Below are 19,016 nucleotides of genomic sequence, written 5' to 3'. Positions count from 1 at the left end.
ATAATCACCCACACGCAAGAGAATACAGTAATGACTGTAGATCGATAATTGTGATTCACTCAAGGGAGTTCTTCACATTCTCCGGAGTTTGTGAACTCACAAATACCGCGAGAATTCAGCTTGCTGGCAGGGTTATGTCTGCAATAGATAATGATACAATAGTGTATCTGTAACTTAGTGATGGCTGAGGTGGGCCGTGACGATGAATATGCAAAAAAGGTTTAATTTTTTTTTTAAACTACCTCTATCCAAACATTAAAATGTTATGTTGCTCTCTTCGTCAAAACTAAACTCCATGACTTTGTTGCCAGTTAATTTTCTCTTTTTAAGGTTTCTCTCATGGTTGCAGTGCCCAAAACGGGTTTGTGAACACACACAACAGACCACTTCTCGTCCGTGTTAGGGCAGTTTGCAAATGTTATTTTCATCGCATTAGTCATGTTGTTATTAAACTGCTGGAAAACTGACATTTGAAAAACGTTTAGTGTCAGTTATAATTATAGGTCACAAATATTCAAATGTGATTCAAACTTTAATTCATGTTTTCATCATTCAATTTGTCTTCTGTCCTTCAAATTATTAATCATTACATTTGCCTATTCTAACCAGACGGTTAAAAAACAGTGTTCTTGGACTGATTGGTGGGGACATTTTGCATTTGTCGGACATTTTCACTCACTCGATGTCGCCATCATGTCCAACAAAGCTCCACAAATGAGAACCTCTCCTTCCAGACAGTTGCTCTCATTGCTGCTTTAGGGACACTAGGAGGACGTGAATGTGGCCTTTCACGTGTCCTTGTTCGTCTTCAGTGTCATAATCATCATCTGAATGGTGTGGCTGCCGGGAAGATTGGATCCCGCCAGCTCAGATTTGTTGGCCTCAAATGTTTCCAGATCAACGTTGATGCAGGCCAGCTTCCACTTGTGCAGCAGCGCCTCAATGCTCCAATCGGCACTAAAAGACGTGCAAAGTTGCAAACCCATTTTTGCCAAAACAATTGCTTTTATGCTTCGTAGAGCTGCCTTTACAATGTGTGTGTGTTCACAATCATTCACTCATGATCTCCTCCCTTTACATAAAATCCCTGTGTAGTGGTGAGGGAGCACAGAATGACTGAATGACCCTGAACACTTCAAAATAGGCAACTCACAATAGAGCACACTATATAGAGTATAGGAAATGATTTGCATCACAGCCATTGAGTGATGTTACGATGATAAAAACAATTACCCATGATGCAACAATGGTATCAGAGAGAGCAAAAAAGAAAGACGCACCTTCGTTCTTGGTATGTGACCCAAAACTGAGCGTTGGGGTTCTTTCGCAGGAGAAAAGCCACAGTGACCAGAATGTCTTCAAAATCTGCAAACAGTTGTTCAATACAAGATTGGAAGGTGGGAAAGAAGAACAACTTTTCTACTTCCTGCAGAATACAAGTTGTTCATGTGTCAAGCGTTGTTTATGGTCGAGTGGATGGGCTTACCTCGAGGCTCATAGAAAACGTCGGACGCCAAGATGAGGTGGAGCGGCGGAAGCTCAAGCAGTTGGGGTGAGATTTCCCCCCACGTGAGAGGCAGCGTGAGCACGTCACTCAGATCGTTGGCCTCACAGCTGCGTCTGCAGTTCTGCACGCATGCCGGCGCGTTGGCGTCGTCAGACAGGATGACCTTGGCGCCGCAGCGGGATGCCAGCACGCCTGGAAGACTCACGCCTGCGCCCAGCTGTGGAAGTAAAGACGTCATCAGCAGCATTATCATCGTCATCATCAACGTACGTGTCCGCCAGCCTCACCTCCAGCACAGTCTTGTCCTTCACCTCAGTTCTTCTGGTCCAGATGTACTGAGCCAACACCACTGCACTAGGCCACACATACATGCCGTACTGCGCATCCAGGACCTGTCCGCACAGCAAATAACCTTTAACAAGACAGACTAATTTCTTTCTTCATCACTCAGATGGATGAACATGTATTTATTTTGCAAAAGTCTTGGGGGACCATTACATTTGTTATGCATCATCACTATAAGCAGCATGCAGAACTCCACCTAGAATTAATAAATGTAAACACAACCCTTAGTGTTTAATAGTTTGTTTTTTGCCCTGTCATGTTTGGTCATGACGTCACACATTATTTTATCCATAAGCACTTAACACAAACAGTATAAGTAATTAAGCCACCATTTCGGCATAAAACGACAATTTAGCGTGAGGGAATATGGGCAATTTGCTACAACAAAGTTGCATCGGGAGAAAAGCTGAAAAATAACTTTTCATTTAGCTCTCTGGTATGACTCCTCACGAGGTGCGTTTAAGGACCATGAACAAATTAGGACATTTCCCCTTTTCAGACGGAAAACCACTAGTGAAAGTAAATAAAACATAATGAATAACGACAAGCACGCAACCAACGTGTGCTTTCTAAATATAGCCCAATTTATCCGCTTCTCGGGTCCTTCGAGACAGCAACAGCTAAGCTAGTCAGGGGGGTCCTTTACGAGCGACAAGTTGTTGCAGTGTTTTGTCAATGATTTGGGCCAAAGTCAGCCGTGTGTCTCCCGGGGCAACCACCTCGCTTGCTGTTTCATGAGTTTTACCTCAGGAATGGACACACTCAGCGACTCATGCGTGTCATTCTTGGTCTCTTCAAAAGTGAAAATTCTATGAGCCACTGAGGGAGTTTCCGGTCCTCTGTTATTCATCTCCTCTTGGTATACTTATGTAAGCATAATTAATTGTAGCAAATAACCTTACCGTCGGCAGTTAGCACTTAGCAGAAGCGTTTGGTTTGGAGCTCTCTTTTCGGCAATGAACCTCAGCCAATCACAACAGCGTCTGCGCCTGGCGGGAAAGCCCATCGTACGTTTATACCAATAGGAAGACCCTGCCGAATATGAGCACTGGCCAATGAGCATCGAATAAATGCTTTAGGGGCGCGTCCCACAGTGACAACCAGTTGCGATAGCATAGCATTGTGTCTTTCTGTTGCTGCCAACTCAACTAGATTCTACTTGCACTCGCCATGCAGGCGCATTAAACGTGCCATTCAGTGTCAAAAGAGTTGACAACTTGACATGGAGCTACGTTGGCCATGTTTCGACGTCTTATCAAGAAATTAGCTCGCTGGCCATCTTTCGGTCTTGTTGAGAAGCGAACGAGCGCACAAAGCGTTAGCTCCTTGTTAGCTTGCTAAGTAGCGACGGTCGCTGAACAGTGAACAGACGAAAGAAAAGGAGGAATGAACCACAAGAGCAAGAAGAGGATTAAAGAGGCCAAAAGGAGCGCCAGGCCCGAGTTGAAGGACTCATTAGACTGGATCAAGCACGCTTATCATGACACATTTAACGTGTCGCACAGCTCCGTCAAGGTAACTGAAAATGAGCACGCGATGCTAAGCTAATGCAGCTCGCGCGGCTAACTCGTCACTCCAACGCTCTTTCGAGAATCTTCTCATGGTGATCATAGAACCCGACGAACATTTGCTCAATCGTAACTCGACTAGTTCATACAATATCATCATCTGTGGAATAACAATCAAGTAGGCAGACGATTACAAAGTCTCAGTCAAAAGCACTGTAGGCTAGTGCAAATGTGAACTGGTTGAAAGTGTGCTTTTGTCCACGTTTGTCGCCACAGGACAATGTGGAACGAGTGGACGCGCAGCGTCTGAGCCCCGAAAATTTCATCGAGCGCTTTGAGAGGCCCTACAAGCCCGTGGTTCTGCTCCGATGTCAGGAGTCGTGGCCCGCGCGGCAAAAATGGACCGTGGAGCGCCTGAAGCGCAAGTATCGCAACCAGAAGTTCAAATGCGGCGAGGACAACGACGGCTACTCGGTGAAGATGAAGATGAAGTACTACGTGGATTACATGGAGAGCTCGCGTGACGACAGCCCACTCTACATCTTTGACAGCAGCTATGGCGAGCACGCCAAACGCCGAAAACTGCTCCAAGACTACCAGGTGCCTGTCTTCTTCACCGATGACCTCTTCCAGTTCGCTGGAGAGAAGCGGCGGCCGCCTTACAGGCGAGTGACCCTTTCAGCACCTTCTGTCCCGTGCCGTGCCGCCTCCCACATTGACATGACCCAAGTTTATTTATTCTTTTAATCCTCAGGTGGTTTGTGATGGGCCCCGCTCGCTCCGGCACCGGCATCCACATCGACCCGCTGGGCACCAGCGCCTGGAACGCGCTGGTCCATGGTCATAAGAGGTGGTGCTTGTTCCCCACCAACACGCCCCGAGACCTCATCAAGGTGACCCGCGAGGACGGAGGCAACCAGCAGGACGAGGCCATCACCTGGTTTAACGTGGTCTACCCCCGCACACAGCAGCCCGGGTGGCCTCCCAAGTTCCGACCGCTCGAGATCCTGCAGAGACCCGGAGAGACCGTCTTTGTGCCGGGTCAGTGGGAAATTAAATGATCATTTTAGTCAGCGTGTAAGTGAGCACAAGGTGCAAGCGAAGGATGCTATTGTGAAAGATCCCAAGCCACAAATCATTTTGCAATTTTTTAATAATCTATGATAGCCCTTAAATCAGGTTTCAAAGATAATTTGGTTTGGAATTGCCCTTTTTCTAACAGTTTGACCATGATCGTCTGCGTGTTGATATTGTGGTTGTCATGGTAACAGGCGGCTGGTGGCACGTGGTTCTCAACCTGGACACAACCATCGCCGTTACACAGAACTTTGCCAGCATCACCAACTTCCCCATCGTGTGGCACAAAACTGTACGAGGACGGCCCAAACTGTCTAGGAAGTGGTATCGGTAAGAAGCACGATGTTTCCATGACGACATTGTCAGTGATTGGCTGCAGACGAGCACCCCGACCTATGAATTTTTCCAGTTGTGAGCCAAAATTTGAGGAACATTTGAGGTTATATTATTTAGGTTTTTTTTCTTCTATAATCCAGTGAAATATTTGTTTTCCTGCATTAAAAACAAATTGAGTCAAAGTAGCACTAAATTGGATTGAACGATTATTTTTATGTGTGACCACTGACCCGGTCATGTGACTTGGTTGATGGTATCAAGGCTGAGTATATTTTTGTGTGTGTGTGTGCTGGTGAGGATTCTGAAGCAGGAGCGACCCGACCTGGCGGCGCTGGCCGATCGAGTGGACCTGCAGGAGTCGACGGGCATCGCGTCTGACAGCTCCAGCGACTCGTCCTCGTCTTCATCCAGCTCGTCCGACTCAGACTCTGACGTACGTTATGCCGAATTTACTCCGTTTTGCGTCTTCCTTTTGTCTCTTGACGCGTTTCCGCCGGTGTCGCTCGCAGGCCGAGTCGTGTTCAGAAGGCGACGCGGCATCCCACCGCAGGAAGAAGAGACGCACGTGCAGCACGGCGCCCAACGGAGACACCTGCGGTCATGACGACTGCGTCAGTAAAGAGAGGAGCTCATCGCGGTGATGACGCCACACTCGATGCAATTTTTTTTTTTTTAATTCTTTTATGGTAAAGACGATCCTGTGGTGGAGATGTTTGAGTTGTTCCGGGAAGCACATGTGCCTTGTCAAACATCATTTGTGTTGATTAATAAACTGTTTTTAAGATTGAAATAGTATTGAGTTATGTTGCCACGGGCTGCGGCACTGTGCAAACAAGGGTCCGGTTTTCTTCCCACGCTTACCTTGTCATAGTAACTTGCTGTTCAGAATTAGCATATTCTCCCCCCCTCGCTTTTTGGGGGTGGGGGGGTTGGAAAACGTATTGAATGCAGTGTTTCCTACAGATCTGAAATGTACTTGGGTGGGGGGACTCTCAGCCCTGCTACTTGCGTCTCCTCTAACCTCATGATCCACTAGTGAGTGACGGCAAACTAATGTTATATTTTGGTATATCTGCTTGCGACACTTTGTGTATATATATCTTTTTTTTAATTAAATTTTCTTGAAATTTACTTGGGTGGTGGCCCGCCCAAGTATTAACATGATATGGAAAACACCGGAATGTTCAGTTTTTGAAACATTTTGGGGTTTTACAAAAAAAGCATTACAATGGGTATCAATTATAAACAGGTTTATTTTATTGGCAGCCCGGGCCTGAATTTTCTTTCTTGTCCTTCTCACCTGTTTAAAAAATAAAATAAAAACATCGAGATGGACAAAGGGAGCAGTGTGACCCGGAGTACCAAGCTGTGAGTCATGTTAGCTGCCTGAGCGGATCTCCACCTAAACTAGAGTGCTGAGGTCCAATTTAAAATGTGAAAAGCCTCAAGCCCACCAAAACCTCAACACATAATGATTACCAATTATAAAACAACTGATGAAGTCTCTGTTATTTACATGAATGTTCATGAAACTACTGCAATCCTCTAGATCAGTGGTGTCCAAATTCGGTCCTTGAGGGCCGCAGTCCTTTTGGATGTTTACCTGCTCCAACACATCTGAAGCTCATCAGCAAGCTCTGCATAAGCTTGATAACGATCTTGATCATTGGAGCAGGGAAACATCCAAAACCTGCTTCTTAAACTGCCTAAAGATTACTCCCTAAAAGTGAACTAAATCCTTGTCTCTGATAGGGAAAATTCTAAAAGTGACCAAGCTATTCCTTGTTTGACTCAAATGCCCGTACACTCATGTATTGACACTAGTCTCCACCAGTTTACTGAGCGGCGCAGGCTTGCGAGGGTGCGCGCATGTAACGAGTGTTGCTTTTTTTGGCTAGCTTCCTACAGTGTGGATGCCTCTTCTTGCCACACCTCTCAAACCCTTTTTCTTCAAGGGAAATATCACAGCAGCACAATGGCCTAGCTCATGCCACCTAAAAAGTTCGGATATGGCGTTTATTTTGAAACGTGACCGGACGTGTGAGTGCCAGTCGGGTGTTTCCGGACACTTGACGCGGGATTACAAAAAGAGCGCGCGCGTCCCAGGTGCATGCGTGCTCCCGTCAGTCAATCCGTCCGTCTGTCATGGAGCTGGAAGTGGATCTGGAGTTTCAGGCAAGCGTGTTCCTGTTCACCGCGCTCGCCATCCTGGTGGCCGCCGCCGTCTTTCTCCGACGCTACAAGGCCCCCTCGGTCGCCTCCTCCGCGGCCGTGTCCTCTTCCTCCCCCGCCGCCGGCGCGGATGACGAGCCTCCGTCCAGATTGTTAGCGGATCAGCATCAGGTTGTCCCTCATTTCCAATACAATTGGTCACACTGATTTGTTGTTTGGTAAATGTAAAAATCACGCTAGTTAACACGATTAACAAATGACTGCATTATCTTTTATCTTGTCCTGTTTCAATGCGTTAATCGCATTTACAAGTTGAGACGTGAAGTAAATCTCCTACAGAGCCTGGCGACAACTCGATTCGTGTTTTGTGCAGTGTTCTTTAATTTAACTTTGACAAGTTACAAGTTAGGTTTAGAGTAAAAATTCCTAATGAAACGCTACACTAGGCCCGGGTCGTATGAATGAACGGGTCTTGATGACCCGAAGTGTGCCGACGGCGTTTGGCAACATATGGGCTCACCTTAACTACCCGCCGTTGTGCTTTTGACCTTTCAACTTTGCATAGATGTGCACTGATCGGTGTTGTTCACATAAGTTGGGTGTGCACACTCGGGGTGAGGGGAGGTAGAGTTTCTGAAAGCTTGCAGTTTCTTATAAAAGAGCCACCATATGTAGAAGACGTGTCATGTGTGTCAGCAGCAGACGGTGGCAGCTTGTCAACCATGACCTGACCTGCAAGTGACAGAAGGGGAAGGGGAAGGGGAAGGGGAGGGGAAGGGGAGGGGAGGGGGTGGCCCGGGTGGGGGTTCCTTCATAAAGGCTCATCATCAGTCAGATCATACTTCAAACTGCATACTGTTCACACGCCTACATACTGTATGTATGAGCATACATACATGAGGTTGGTTACAAGTTTTTTTTTTTTTTTTTTTTTTTTTAAATACAAGCTTGTAAAACGTCCGTTGGTATAGCGCAGGAGTGTCAACTTGTTTTCAGGTCACACACATTAACCACTACAGGTGTAAGTAACCATATGTCAGAAATCTCTGAAACCTCTGATTGAATTTCATGGTCCAGTTCCAGTAGCCTATATTCTTTTGTGTAAACGGGCAGAATTAATGAAACTGATCAAATGAAATGAAATGAATTTTTTTCCTGTGCATCAGCTTACCATCTTTTCAGGAAAGAAGAGTTTGTGCGATTTGTGGACAAGTGCAATCGTTTGAACACTTAATTGTCGTTGCACAATAAAACAGACAGTTTGATTAAATTAAGTTAAACAGCCCTATTTTTTTTCTTTTTAATATCTGGCTTGAGCTTGAGGCACCCCCTTTCTTGTCGCCTACATCATTTGTTCCATGTGGGAACGCTAATAAACTCAATCACATTGCATCATTGACTCCAGTGAGTTATTATAATGTTTATTGCTATTTTTGGACATAAGTCAAGGAAAACTTGTGTAGACGGCCAGTCTGGCCCGCGAGCCTCAAGTGTGTGTGATGTAGAGGACGGCACATGAGATACGCAGACCACCTCCGTCACTACTTCCTCAAAGTTGTCTGCTCGCTCAATGTGTGTGTGACGTGCTTTGAATGAACTTGGGACTCATGTGAAGATGTCTTGAATCCAAATACTTGACTGAGACGGACCTTTTGATCTTTGTTCTTTCTAGGCTGTCCCAGAACCAAAAGTGGTTTCAGAAAACGAGCCAGAAGGTGTCAAAGAGTCCCAACCTTGTACAGGAACAGTCTCTGCAACAGAAGACAACCTTCCCGAAGCAGTTTGTTCCTCAGAACCTGTTATAGAATTAGTGTGTGTTCCAGAAGCATTGGCAATGCCAGACCCTCTTTTCGAACCGCCAACGAAACTTAAAGATTCAGAGCCTTTGCCTGTCAACGAATTCCCCTCTGTTAAAGAAGCAGTTTCTGAACCCCAGCCAGATTTAGCAGCCCACTTGGGTCCAGAAGCTGTTCCAGTACAAGAAAGTAACACTCAGCTAGAACCTGTACTTGAACCACCTTCAACACCAGAAACTGCCCCTCCACTAAAACCGGTTTGTGAATCACTTTTAGCACCAGAAACTGTTACTGAGCTACAACCTGTACTTGAATCACTTTCAATCCCAGAGCCAGTTCTAGAAACTGTTACTCAGCCGGAACCTGTACTCAAATCACTTTCAGAACCAGTTCCAGAAACTTTTACTCAGCCAGAATCTGCACTTGAATCACTTTTAGCACCAGAACCAGTTCTAGAAACCGTTACTCAGCCAGGACCTGTACGTGCAGTTCCCGAATTAGCTACTCAGCTAAAATCTGCCATAGAAACATGTAGTGTTCTTGAGCAAATCTCCAAATCTACAGTAAAACCTGCACTGGACCAACCTGCAGATGCAGAACCCTCCTCTGAACCAGATCCGGAAGCAGCAACACTAGTTTCTGAACCAGTATCAGTAACACAGGTCACCCCAGAAGCAGAGCCGTTCTTAGAACCAGTCTCAGAACTAAAATCGGTTGTCCAGTCAGAATCGGAACCTAATGAGGTCTTGCAGATTGTGGCTGAACCGGTTTTGGTACACCTGGATAAATCGGTGTCAGCACCACTCCCAAGATCCGACCAGGAGAAATGCCCGAGTTCCGAACCTGTTGCGGAGCAAGCAGTCAACGCGGTGCCGAAAGCGGAACCTCAAGCGGAACCGGCGCTAAACGGTAAGAATGGTCACTCTCTGACGATCACACAGGATCGCATAAGTCCGATCAACATTTTTATTATTTTTTTTTTACAGAGGATTTGTGTGATTGTCGCCCATTGTCGTGTCACAGAAATCAAAACAAATGGAGCGTCCAGGAAACTGGCATGTTAGTGGGCGGAGCAGCCATCTGCCACTTAATGTGAAGAGCAGTCAAATGCAGCTTATGAGCATGTGCGTCTTCTGTAGTTCCCAGAAAGCCATTGCGCTCATCCAGTCAGGCCAAAGAATTAGTCAACCGTAATTCAATTAAGAGATTCATCTGCTCGCTACACGACGTCACGACTCACCTGGAGACAAACGGCTTACGAGAAAAAGTCTTACAAGAAAATGTCCTCCTGCTTGTGTTGCAGGCGAGGCAGCGGCGGCGGAGGACAGAGTGACGTTCACCCCCGGAAAGAAAGCAAACAAGTTTGAGACTCTGATGACTAAGGAGGAGCTGGAGGAGGAGCAAAGGTTGGCGAGTAGATCATCAAACTGAAACCCCCACTTAGGCTCAAGCAATCCCAATCGGTGCGTTTATTTGCTATATAGCCATCAATTAGTCCAATGATTACTCGAGGAAACATTTTTTTCATCTAGAAAAATCAACAGTACAGTAACTTCAAAGTAAACATTTTCATATTGGTTTTCATGAGCGAGGGTCTGCTTTCACAATCACAAGTGCCTCTATGGCTGTTATTGGCATCCATTTTATCCAGCGCTTGCCCTCATTAGGGTCACATGGCACATAGACGCAAGTAGTCACACGCTCATTGCGTCACTGAGTGGGAACTGCACAAGTGAACCAAGATACCGCCAAACAGAAGAACAAATGTTCAAGATCCGTTTGTATGGATAGAAAAAAATAATTCTTTTTTTTCTTCTTTCAGCTAATCTGTGACTCCGAGAGCCCATTGGAAGATGAGTCGACAAAAAATACATTAAAAAAATCAATGACTTTGACACGCTGAAAGTGGACTCACTTGGGGGGGGGGGGAAATAAAAACTAAAATGTTACAAGTAGAACGTTAAATAAAGCTGTCTGTTTCTTATCGATCCAAGTTTTCATATGAAGTATCAAAGAATTGTTTGGGATAAACATTTTTGACTTATGTTTTGTAACGTGCTATATAAATGGAGTTGAACTTTGAGAATTAAAAATCGAAATTGAAGCAACTATCTAAAATGTTTTCATCACACAAACGGTGACAAAAAATGATTTCCCCTTATTAACGAAACATTCATGTGTTCATCCATCTGCCATCCATCCATCCATCATGTTCTCCCAGAGTGCAACAGGAGCAGTTGGCAGCAATCTTCTTTCTGCTGAGAGAGAACGCCGAGGCTTTGGGGGAGGTGACGGAGGGTGACATGGAGGAGCAGTTCAGGCTCTACTCGCTGTGACCGCGCCGCAAACGCCGACAAGTGGCGAGCACGCCATGTCGTCCATCCTCTCGGTTCAACTGTACGCCCGCCGGTGTGATTCCCTTAAACCTGTTTGGACTCCATTTTGCAAAGTTGTAGCATAGGGAGCAGAATATATTGAATTTGTACTAAAGTGGCTGGAAAACAAACCGGTGCTATTCTTTTAACATAAAACAAACCTAATTTGTAGGCAATTCTACTTTGAGACCATCTCCTCACTCCGCTTCTGATGATGCATCAGGAGACACAGGGCTTGTATTACTATTATATTGTGAAGACACAGAAATACAAACTTAGTTTTTTTTTTTTTTAGAATTTATTTACTCAATACACAGCGTACCACTTAAGGTACACCATCCGATGTTAAAAATTATGTCACTGCAATGTTATTAATGGTTACCTTCCAAAAGTGATGACTTGACGTCGTGATTCGGGAATAATAATAATAATGCATCGGCTTTATATAGCGCTTTTCTATCATGCAGAACGACTAACGGTAACCCAATCATTCATGCATTCCCTAGAAAGGAAAGCGTGAAATAAGTAAGCATCTTGGTCCACTATATAAAAATCCTAGAACAAACAACCGAAGCTAAAGAAATGACAAACGCATCTCAACCTAATTCTACGTGCATGTTTGACTTTGAGGCGTTCAAAAAGGAAGTGGAGCCCACTGACTTCTGGGAGGTACATTTATTGTTTCAATTCCATAACTATGATAAAAAGAACATAAAAAAACCCACCTCTGGTATCAGAGATTGTGCTGAAAGACAACGTTAGGGGGCGGAGCGCAACAGCAGCACAGCCTGTTTCAACCAATCACAACACAAAAAGGGATTGACGGGAGGATGCAGCGGGGTTAAAGGACGTCACTTTCGGCCGTGTGAAGCAACGAGTCGTCGGCGTCCGTCATGACGCTGCTGTCCTGACTGTCGTCCACCTCTAGTGCGGCTAAAACACAATTGTGATGATGATGTCATTACAATCGCCATGTCGATGATGACATCATGTGCATGCGTACCTTCGTCCTCAGGCAAGTATCTTTTATCGATGGCTTCTTTGATCTGGTTGTTTGCTCCTTTGGGGTCCAGATCCATCGCCCAGCTGAAGTTCATGAGCGCCAGGTGAGTCTGACCCAGTTTCTTGTACACCTGACGCATGCAAACATAAACACATTTGACTACAATGACCTCACGTCTCAAGTTCTCCAGTGAATGGAAACGCAAAAAGCTTCTCCTGTTGGATAACAAAAGAGCTGTTTCACATTACCTTGCCGATGAGAAAATAAACCAGCGACTCTTTGGGAACGATCTGCTTCAACTCCTCCAACTCTTGAAGAGCTGCCTGCACGCACATGCACACACAGTGCTCTTAGACTTGGGTCCAAAACGGTTTCAGTTAAATCTGTGTGAAGCTCGGCAAGGACCACTCTGCCTATTAGTTGAAACTAGTGACAGATCGATTATTGGCTGGGCTGACATTCACCATTTTGGCTCACATCGGCCATTTTTTTAAATCCAACAGTCGATAAGCAATCAATTCGAAACTGGGTTAATGTGACATGTTGCGTTCTTTGCGAGCACCTCAAACTGGTGACCTGCTGGCCAGTAGCTGCAATTGAGGATGCACTTCTTTATTTTTTAACAAAACAAAAAAAAAATACATTAAATAAGTACAAATTTTGTAAAACTACTATCTGCTTAGTAAACATCCTTAAAGGCATTTAAATCAAGTCATGGGAGTTTGTATCATACAAAATGTTGACAGCAATGTTTTCACTGTCACAGCAAACAAATATCGTTTCCAAATATGTTATTGGCCTTGTTGACTACTACTAATTGGTAGCAACCCCGAAAACAATGTATCGTCTATCACTAGATGGTATCGACTATGAAGGGCAAAGACTTGAATGTCACGTCATCATGTTTAGCTTGTACTGACTGAAAACGATACCTTGTACTTGTCGTTGGCGAAGAGGATGGACGCTCGGTGGAACTTGCAGAGAGGATTCTTCGGGTCAATCCCGATCGCTTTGTTCAACGTCTCTAAAGCCGCATCGGACTTCTTCAACGCGTGCTGCACCTGCGAGAGATTCCACATTATATTGGACACCGCAACATTGGTCTTTAAAATGTCAGAAGCATGCTTGGGCACTCGCACTCGGATCAGAACTTAAGTGCTGCAACAGGCAGAGGAGACGACAAAGACGACGAGGCGTCGGCGGCCAACGTACCACTCCGACGTGGCAGAGCAGCACGGAACTCTGAGGGTTGATGCTGAGAGCTTTCCGGAAGTGGATTTCTGCCAAGTTGAACTTTTCCTGCTTGAAGTAGATCATCCCCAGACCGTACCTGTGGCAACACGAGGAGTTCTGCGCTTAACTCATTCATTGCTGTTGATGGCTATTAACGCCAAAAATTCATGTGAACAATTTCTATTAGTTGAACTTTTTTTTTCTTCCCACTTTTGTTAACAAGTGTATGGAAACCTAGAATTTTTTAAAATTGTACATTTAGAACAGATATGAAATTTGTGATTAATCGCGATTAACTAGTGAAGTCATGCGATTAATTACGATTTAAAAATTTAATCGCCTGACGAATTCTTTATATATTTTTTTATTTATTGACTGCCATTGACGGCTATAAACGTCAACATTTATTTGAACTATTTCTATTTAACATTTTTTCTCCACTTTTGTTTAACAATTTCTAAATAGTTTAACATTTGTATTCACTTTTGTTAACAAGAGTATGAAAACCTATAATTTTTTTTATTGTACATTTTGAACAGATATGAAATTTGTGATTAACTCTTTTACTGCCAAAAACGTTAAATGACGTTTAGTAAAAACCTACGGAGGAGTGCCAAAGACGTTAAAAGACGTTCACCAAGTTGGTTTTTTTGGGGGGGTGGGGGGAGGGGGGTGGAGGAAAGCCTTGGCCAGCTGTGCTGAAAGTATCAAGCAGATCTAGTTAGTATAATGCCTATTTTTGGCCCCTAGATGGCAGCGATGACTCTCTTTGGACAAGATTGGGTAGGCGTCAGAAGACGTGAGGCGGAGCTAGAGTGTTGAGGGGACAATGGCTGAGGAAGCCATAATGGCGACCGGTTGCAAGCAGCTCACGCTTGAGCATTTTTTTCAAAGACGAAACGCATCGACCAAACACAAAATTTTCTGTGGACCTTGAAAGATCAGTCAAAATGCTTAAATCGGCCGGCACTGACGGCATCCCTTTTCTGAAAACGTCTGGCAGCCAAAGAGTTAATTGCGAGTTAACTAGTGAAGTCATGCGATTAATTACGATTAAAAACTTCAATCGCCTGATTCATTTTTCATATATTTTTTTTATTCATTGACTGCTATAAACGTCAAAAATTCATTTGAACTATTTCTATTAGTTTAACATTTTTTTTTACCACTTTTGTTAACAAGAGAATGAAAACCTAGAATTAATTTATTGTACATTTTGAACAGACATAAAATTTGTGATTAATCGTGAGTTAACTCCAATTAAAAATTTTAATCGCCTCTTGCCCCTAATTTTTAATAATCTTTAAAAAAAAAAAGAAAAGAAAAAAAGAATTTATGGCAGTGAATGAGTTAGCAGCGTAGCGCACCGGGCGGTGTGCTTCACGTACCACGCGTTGTAGTGTCTGTTGCTGACTCGGATGGCGTTGCGGAAACAAGCGAGCGCTCGCTCCAGCTCCTCCGTCATGACGAACTCGTGCCCCAGCAGCGTGTAGGCGTACGCAAAGCCAGGGTCCACCTGCATGTGGGGGGGACACACACCACCGCACGCTTCCTTCACTTACCGCACTTTCACTTATCAGTTTATTTGGTTCTGTTTACTTGTTTATCAAATCGATTTTCCCCTACTGGAATTTGTTGAAATAGCCTTAGTCCAACACAGCCCGTGCCCAAAACCCTTTTTTGTTCACCTGGATGGCTCTCTGAAAGAATTTAATGGCGATGTCGTGCTCCCTCTGCAGGCTGAAACAGTTTCCTGCGACACACCAGGCCTGCGAGGACACAAGACAGCGGATGAGGTCAAGCGCCCTCATCAGCGACGTGCCCGACCCTTGGAAGGGATGAGGGGGTCGAGCGAGACCTCGGGGCAGTTCTTGTCCATGTCCGTGAGGTCTTTGGACAAAGCGGACAGAGCGACATCTTTCTGCAGGTGCCACAAGGTGGTGGAGTAGATCTCCATGCCCTCCACCCGGTACGACTCCATCCTGCGCACCTCGCTGAACAGACGCTCCGCCTGTGGACACAGCAAGGAGGCGCTCACGTCAACACGGGGCCAAGCCATGCCACCTTCCATTTCAAATCTTTTGTACTTTTCCCCCCCACCTTGTTTGACAAAAGGAAAAGGTAAATAACATCTAGTCCACAGAGAGAGGAGAAATGAATATTGTGTGCTTGTGGCTTTTTCTTTGCATCCCCAACAATTCTCCTGGCACTTCCGAGTTGTGCGCAGAGCAACAATTCTCCCCATCTGCTACTCTTCTCCATTTCAAATATTGACTAAGTTGGTTACGAGAGCCTTTGAGATCTGACCTGAGATCTGATCAAAAGAATATATCACCGGGTGCTTCTTACCTGCGTGTACTCGGCCAGTTCGAAGTAGGCCCGTCCGATGTGCGTCAGGACCCAGCCCGTGTTGTAGTGCTGTGGCGGGAGTGATGTGAGGATGGCGATGGCTTCTCGACAGTTGTACGAACACAGCGCCTGGTAGCCGCGGCCCAGCTCCCGAAGCAACGCCAGAACGCTGTCTGGACGGCAGCAAGCAGACTGGCTTGAAGATGCCGAGCGATGGCGACGGCGGCGTTTCGGAGCGCACGTTTACCTGCGGCGGCTCTCTGGTGCTGCGGCACCTTGGCGTCGGCCAGACTCAGACCCGGATCCAAACGCAGGATGTCCAGGCTCTCGTTCAGGTTGCTGCTGTTAGACGTTTTTGTCGCTTTACATTTGGTTTTCCTGTTGGGAATCTTGGTGGGGAACTTCATCTTTAACTTCTTGCTGTTCTCCTGCAGGAACAAAGTCACCGTTTGACTTCAGAATCACTCTCATTTGCTATTCGATTCCCTGGGGTTTGAAGTCAAATATTATTCTCAGAAAACATGGTCCACACGAGTCCAAAACGGAACTTTTGCAGAACATGTTTAAAATGATATATGCTTTAAAATCAAATATTGCTATGAGCTAGGAAATAAAAACAGATAGCGTTTGTTATATGTTGGTGGTACGGTTGTTACATTGACACCAAACACTGAGCACTCAATTATTTCATCATTTCAACATCTTCACAATATTCAGTTTATATACTGTATATATTTTTAAAAGGTATTACATCACGAAATTTTAAGCCCTTCCACAGTTAAAAGGACAACAACGTGAAAAATCAACTTTTTGGAGCTTTTAGCCATGTTAAAACATCACCATTCGCCCCTATATGAGTACCGGTAATTCTAGGTCATTCTGCTCTCCAAACACCAGCCCCTCCCAACCTGAGAAAACCAGCCGTTGGCACTTTTTGACATCATTAAGAGTGGATCCACCCTCCGCAATGCCAAAGTGCAATGAAAATTGGCCGTCTTAAAATCCCAGAAAGGGTCCTGGCTGATACTTATGTAAACTACAAGTAAAACTTTTGCGCTGCTGAACCTAATTGGACGTATGGTGTTGTGGTTAGCGCGCTCGCGACCAGCTCTGGTGTTTTTTTTCTCCTTCTTCTTTCCTGTCCGCTACGATTTCTTGCAGCAAGGAGCAGTTTTGTTTCAAATCGTAGTGGAGGAGGAGGTGAGAAGAGGGAAGAAAAAAAGAAAAGAACAGACAACCCTGAGGGGGGCGCAAACCAAAGACCTACTGCTTACATGGCGAGTGCGCTAACCTCTACACCATTCAGTTATGTTCAACAGCGCAAAAGGTTTTAACTTTGTTTACACAAGTGTCAGCCAAAACTCTTTCTGGGATTTTAAGACGGCCAATTGTCATTGCACTTTGGCATTGCAAATGTGAAGGATGATTGATTGCTTTGGATTCCTTTGGACAGAATGTTTACTCATGAAGGCTACTTTTGTCGTTATCCTGGAAGCATGCGGGTTTGCAGAGAAAGTGGGCGTGCGTTTAGTCCGCAGAGGCGGTGCGGGGGTGTGGCCGCACCTCATGACGTCAAAAAGTTGGAACAGCTCGTTTTCTCAGGTTGGGAGGGGCTGGTGCTTGGAGAGCAGAATGACCTAAAATGTCTCATTGAGGGGTGAATGGAGGACAACTTCTGTGATGTTTTTGGTGAGGAATTTGCATTTTAACATGTCTAAAAGCTCCAACAAAATGATTTTTACGTTACTGTCCCTTTAACACAGTATTTTAAAGTGAAACCATTGAACTTTCATTGCAGTTTCAGCCGAAGTATAAGGTTAAGAACAGTTGTAAATAGTCGGCGCTACCACGAGGACTCAAAATGTACCAACTGTGACAGGATTTTTTCTGGCCACATGATGGAACCCAATTAAACTGTATCATGTTGCAATGACATTCTGCCAGTTTTATACCGTTTTCGTTTTAACTGATGCATTATAAAGGTATAAAGGGCTCTTCTTTACAAGGTATCCAAGTGTGTGTTACCTTGGCAGTGGAGCTGGCGCTGGTGAAGAGTCGGGAGCTTCTTCTGGGCTGGACGTTGGGAGGAGCGGACATGCTGGGACTGAGCACCTGAGGGGAACCACTGAGACACAGAGGCGGAAGGAAGTTGGCGTTTCCTGGCAGCAGACGGCAAACGGGTCGACGGAAGAGCAACGGCGGCTACCTGGTGTGAGGGGCCGAGGTCTGCGAAGGGTTAAAGGGGATGGGGAGGACATCGCGACTATTCCCACTCTGACTGAACACTGACTTGGACTGACTCATCCGGGACACAGTCTGACAGACCACAAAGAGGGAGATCGTCTCACATATTTATCAAGTCCAGACAACCAGTCGACAGCATCAACTAAGGTTGCTACCTTCTTGCTGGAAGCTGTGCATTGTGTTTCCATGCTAGAGGAATAGTTCTGCAGATATGTTGGGTCACCCGGGCTCGGCTCCAGCGGCAAGATGCCAAAGCTACCCAAAGGTAAATTCCGCATGAGGGAACAGGGAAAGCACACACACACACACATGCGCACACACATTGGACCTCACCTGGGCGTGAGCGGACTGAGTGAATTGGGTCCTCCCAGTAAACTGCGGCCACTCTTGGGCTTGTTCTGTTTGGCAAACAAGGAGCCTGACGGAAGGTTGATGGGATTTGCCAACAGGGAGCCGGTCTCGGGGGAGATGAGGGACGAGTCGATGTAGGAAAGTGACAAATCAGAAGTCTGCTTCCCATTCGATGATTCTAAATTCAAACGATTTAACTCCTGAAGTAGAAGAACAACTAAGTTGAAGCGTTTCCAAAGCGAGTTCAACAAGAAAAAAGGTTCATGAACTCAGAGAGAGAGAAAAAAATCACATATAAAGGATATACAGACGCTCCCCTACTTACGAACATTCGAGTTACGAACAACGGTACATACGAACATGTCTGCACGCATGTCAAAAAAATGTTCGGAAAGAGATGCTGTAAGTTAGATTTTTTATTGCGCACCTTTTTCCGAGTACTGTAGTGCTTCTTTCCGCCGCTAATACCGACGCTTGGCGCTGTGAGAGCTCACCCAGCATTGGAGGCTCAGCAACGTGTCGAGGAGGAGGAAGAAGAAGAAACGCCTGTCGCTCATAGATAAAGCCATCGCACTCTTCGAGCAGCAAGACCCAAATATTGAACGTTGCACAAAGGTTGCAAATCAATTGAATGATGCCATACAGTGCTACCGCATCATTTATGATGAAAAAAGAAGAAAACTGTGCAATCATCGTTAGATCGCTTCTTTCGGCCAGTTT

At 45.3% G+C, this 19,016-nt stretch overlaps 4 protein-coding genes across 9 annotated transcripts in view; 2 read left to right on the top strand and 2 right to left on the bottom strand.

Annotated features, from left to right (window-relative positions):
- Window positions 1–513: 513 nt before the first annotated feature.
- On the bottom strand, window positions 514–2,950 carry mettl23 (methyltransferase 23, arginine). Of its 3 annotated transcripts, none has more exons than XM_077557414.1 (5): window positions 2,598–2,950; window positions 1,795–1,899; window positions 1,487–1,724; window positions 1,281–1,365; window positions 514–957 (listed from the first exon to the last, which is right to left on the bottom strand). In XM_077557414.1, the coding sequence occupies exons 1-5, from the start codon at window positions 2,700–2,702 to the stop codon at window positions 789–791; spliced, it is 702 nt and encodes a 233-aa protein (XP_077413540.1). In that variant the 5' UTR covers window positions 2,703–2,950; the 3' UTR covers window positions 514–788. The 3 variants fall into 3 exon arrangements, with proteins under 3 accessions (XP_077413540.1, XP_077413541.1, XP_077413542.1); XM_077557415.1 differs by having other exon boundaries at window positions 2,755–2,950; XM_077557416.1 differs by having other exon boundaries at window positions 1,795–1,919; window positions 2,755–2,787.
- A 16-nt stretch (window positions 2,951–2,966) lies between these two features.
- jmjd6 (jumonji domain containing 6, arginine demethylase and lysine hydroxylase) lies at window positions 2,967–5,563 on the top strand. The gene is made up of 6 exons (XM_077557389.1): window positions 2,967–3,367; window positions 3,637–4,025; window positions 4,115–4,401; window positions 4,632–4,767; window positions 5,071–5,206; window positions 5,283–5,563. The coding sequence occupies exons 1-6, from the start codon at window positions 3,239–3,241 to the stop codon at window positions 5,412–5,414; spliced, it is 1,209 nt and encodes a 402-aa protein (XP_077413515.1). The 5' UTR covers window positions 2,967–3,238; the 3' UTR covers window positions 5,415–5,563.
- A 1,252-nt stretch (window positions 5,564–6,815) lies between these two features.
- LOC144043808 (uncharacterized) lies at window positions 6,816–11,247 on the top strand. Of its 4 annotated transcripts, none has more exons than XM_077557793.1 (4): window positions 6,816–7,116; window positions 8,618–9,650; window positions 10,045–10,147; window positions 10,963–11,247. In XM_077557793.1, exons 1-4 carry the CDS (start codon window positions 6,919–6,921, stop codon window positions 11,075–11,077), a joined length of 1,449 nt encoding a protein of 482 aa, XP_077413919.1. In that variant the 5' UTR covers window positions 6,816–6,918; the 3' UTR covers window positions 11,078–11,247. The 4 variants fall into 4 exon arrangements, with proteins under 4 accessions (XP_077413919.1, XP_077413921.1, XP_077413922.1 ...); XM_077557795.1 differs by having other exon boundaries at window positions 6,817–7,116; window positions 10,045–10,204; XM_077557796.1 differs by lacking the exon at window positions 10,963–11,247 and adding an exon at window positions 10,564–10,850 and having other exon boundaries at window positions 6,818–7,116.
- Window positions 11,248–11,776: 529 nt separating this feature from the next.
- Window positions 11,777–19,016, bottom strand: part of cdc27 (cell division cycle 27) — an 11,454-nt gene continuing 4,214 nt past the window's right edge. Inside the window, exons 7-20 of the mRNA XM_077557792.1 lie at window positions 18,279–18,496; window positions 18,101–18,200; window positions 17,908–18,017; window positions 17,727–17,826; window positions 15,949–16,129; window positions 15,702–15,874; window positions 15,211–15,363; window positions 15,041–15,121; window positions 14,741–14,868; window positions 13,332–13,449; window positions 13,052–13,180; window positions 12,368–12,442; window positions 12,120–12,249; window positions 11,777–12,049 (exon numbers count right to left, since the gene is read on the bottom strand). Of these exons, the coding sequence (XP_077413918.1) occupies window positions 11,958–12,049; window positions 12,120–12,249; window positions 12,368–12,442; window positions 13,052–13,180; window positions 13,332–13,449; window positions 14,741–14,868; window positions 15,041–15,121; window positions 15,211–15,363; window positions 15,702–15,874; window positions 15,949–16,129; window positions 17,727–17,826; window positions 17,908–18,017; window positions 18,101–18,200; window positions 18,279–18,496 (1,788 nt within the window). The 3' untranslated portion in view covers window positions 11,777–11,957. The remainder of the gene's footprint in view (window positions 12,050–12,119; window positions 12,250–12,367; window positions 12,443–13,051; window positions 13,181–13,331; window positions 13,450–14,740; window positions 14,869–15,040; window positions 15,122–15,210; window positions 15,364–15,701; window positions 15,875–15,948; window positions 16,130–17,726; window positions 17,827–17,907; window positions 18,018–18,100; window positions 18,201–18,278; window positions 18,497–19,016) is intronic.

Source organism: Vanacampus margaritifer, chromosome 2 (genome assembly GCF_051991255.1).
Source record: "Vanacampus margaritifer isolate UIUO_Vmar chromosome 2, RoL_Vmar_1.0, whole genome shotgun sequence".
Lineage (NCBI taxonomy): Eukaryota > Metazoa > Chordata > Actinopteri > Syngnathiformes > Syngnathidae > Vanacampus > Vanacampus margaritifer.
Note: the sequence above shows the minus strand (reverse complement) of the source record. Positions and strands in the feature narration are given on the sequence as shown.

Coding starts and splice junctions, on each gene's coding strand:
- mettl23 (XM_077557414.1), bottom strand. CDS start 2,702: ATGAATAACAGAGGACCGGAAACTCCCTCAGTGGCTCATAGAATTTTC. Junction 1,900..2,597: donor TGAGTGTGTCCATTCCTGAG/GTAAAACTCATG, acceptor CTGTGCGGACAG/GTCCTGGATGCGCAGTACGG. Junction 1,366..1,486: donor CGTTTTCTATGAGCCTCGAG/GTAAGCCCATCC, acceptor AACTGTTTGCAG/ATTTTGAAGACATTCTGGTC.
- LOC144043808 (XM_077557793.1), top strand. CDS start 6,919: ATGGAGCTGGAAGTGGATCTGGAGTTTCAGGCAAGCGTGTTCCTGTTC. Junction 9,651..10,044: donor AGCGGAACCGGCGCTAAACG/GTAAGAATGGTC, acceptor CTTGTGTTGCAG/GCGAGGCAGCGGCGGCGGAG. Junction 10,148..10,962: donor GAGCTGGAGGAGGAGCAAAG/GTTGGCGAGTAG, acceptor ATGTTCTCCCAG/AGTGCAACAGGAGCAGTTGG.
- jmjd6 (XM_077557389.1), top strand. CDS start 3,239: ATGAACCACAAGAGCAAGAAGAGGATTAAAGAGGCCAAAAGGAGCGCC. Junction 3,368..3,636: donor TGTCGCACAGCTCCGTCAAG/GTAACTGAAAAT, acceptor TTGTCGCCACAG/GACAATGTGGAACGAGTGGA. Junction 4,402..4,631: donor AGAGACCGTCTTTGTGCCGG/GTCAGTGGGAAA, acceptor TCATGGTAACAG/GCGGCTGGTGGCACGTGGTT.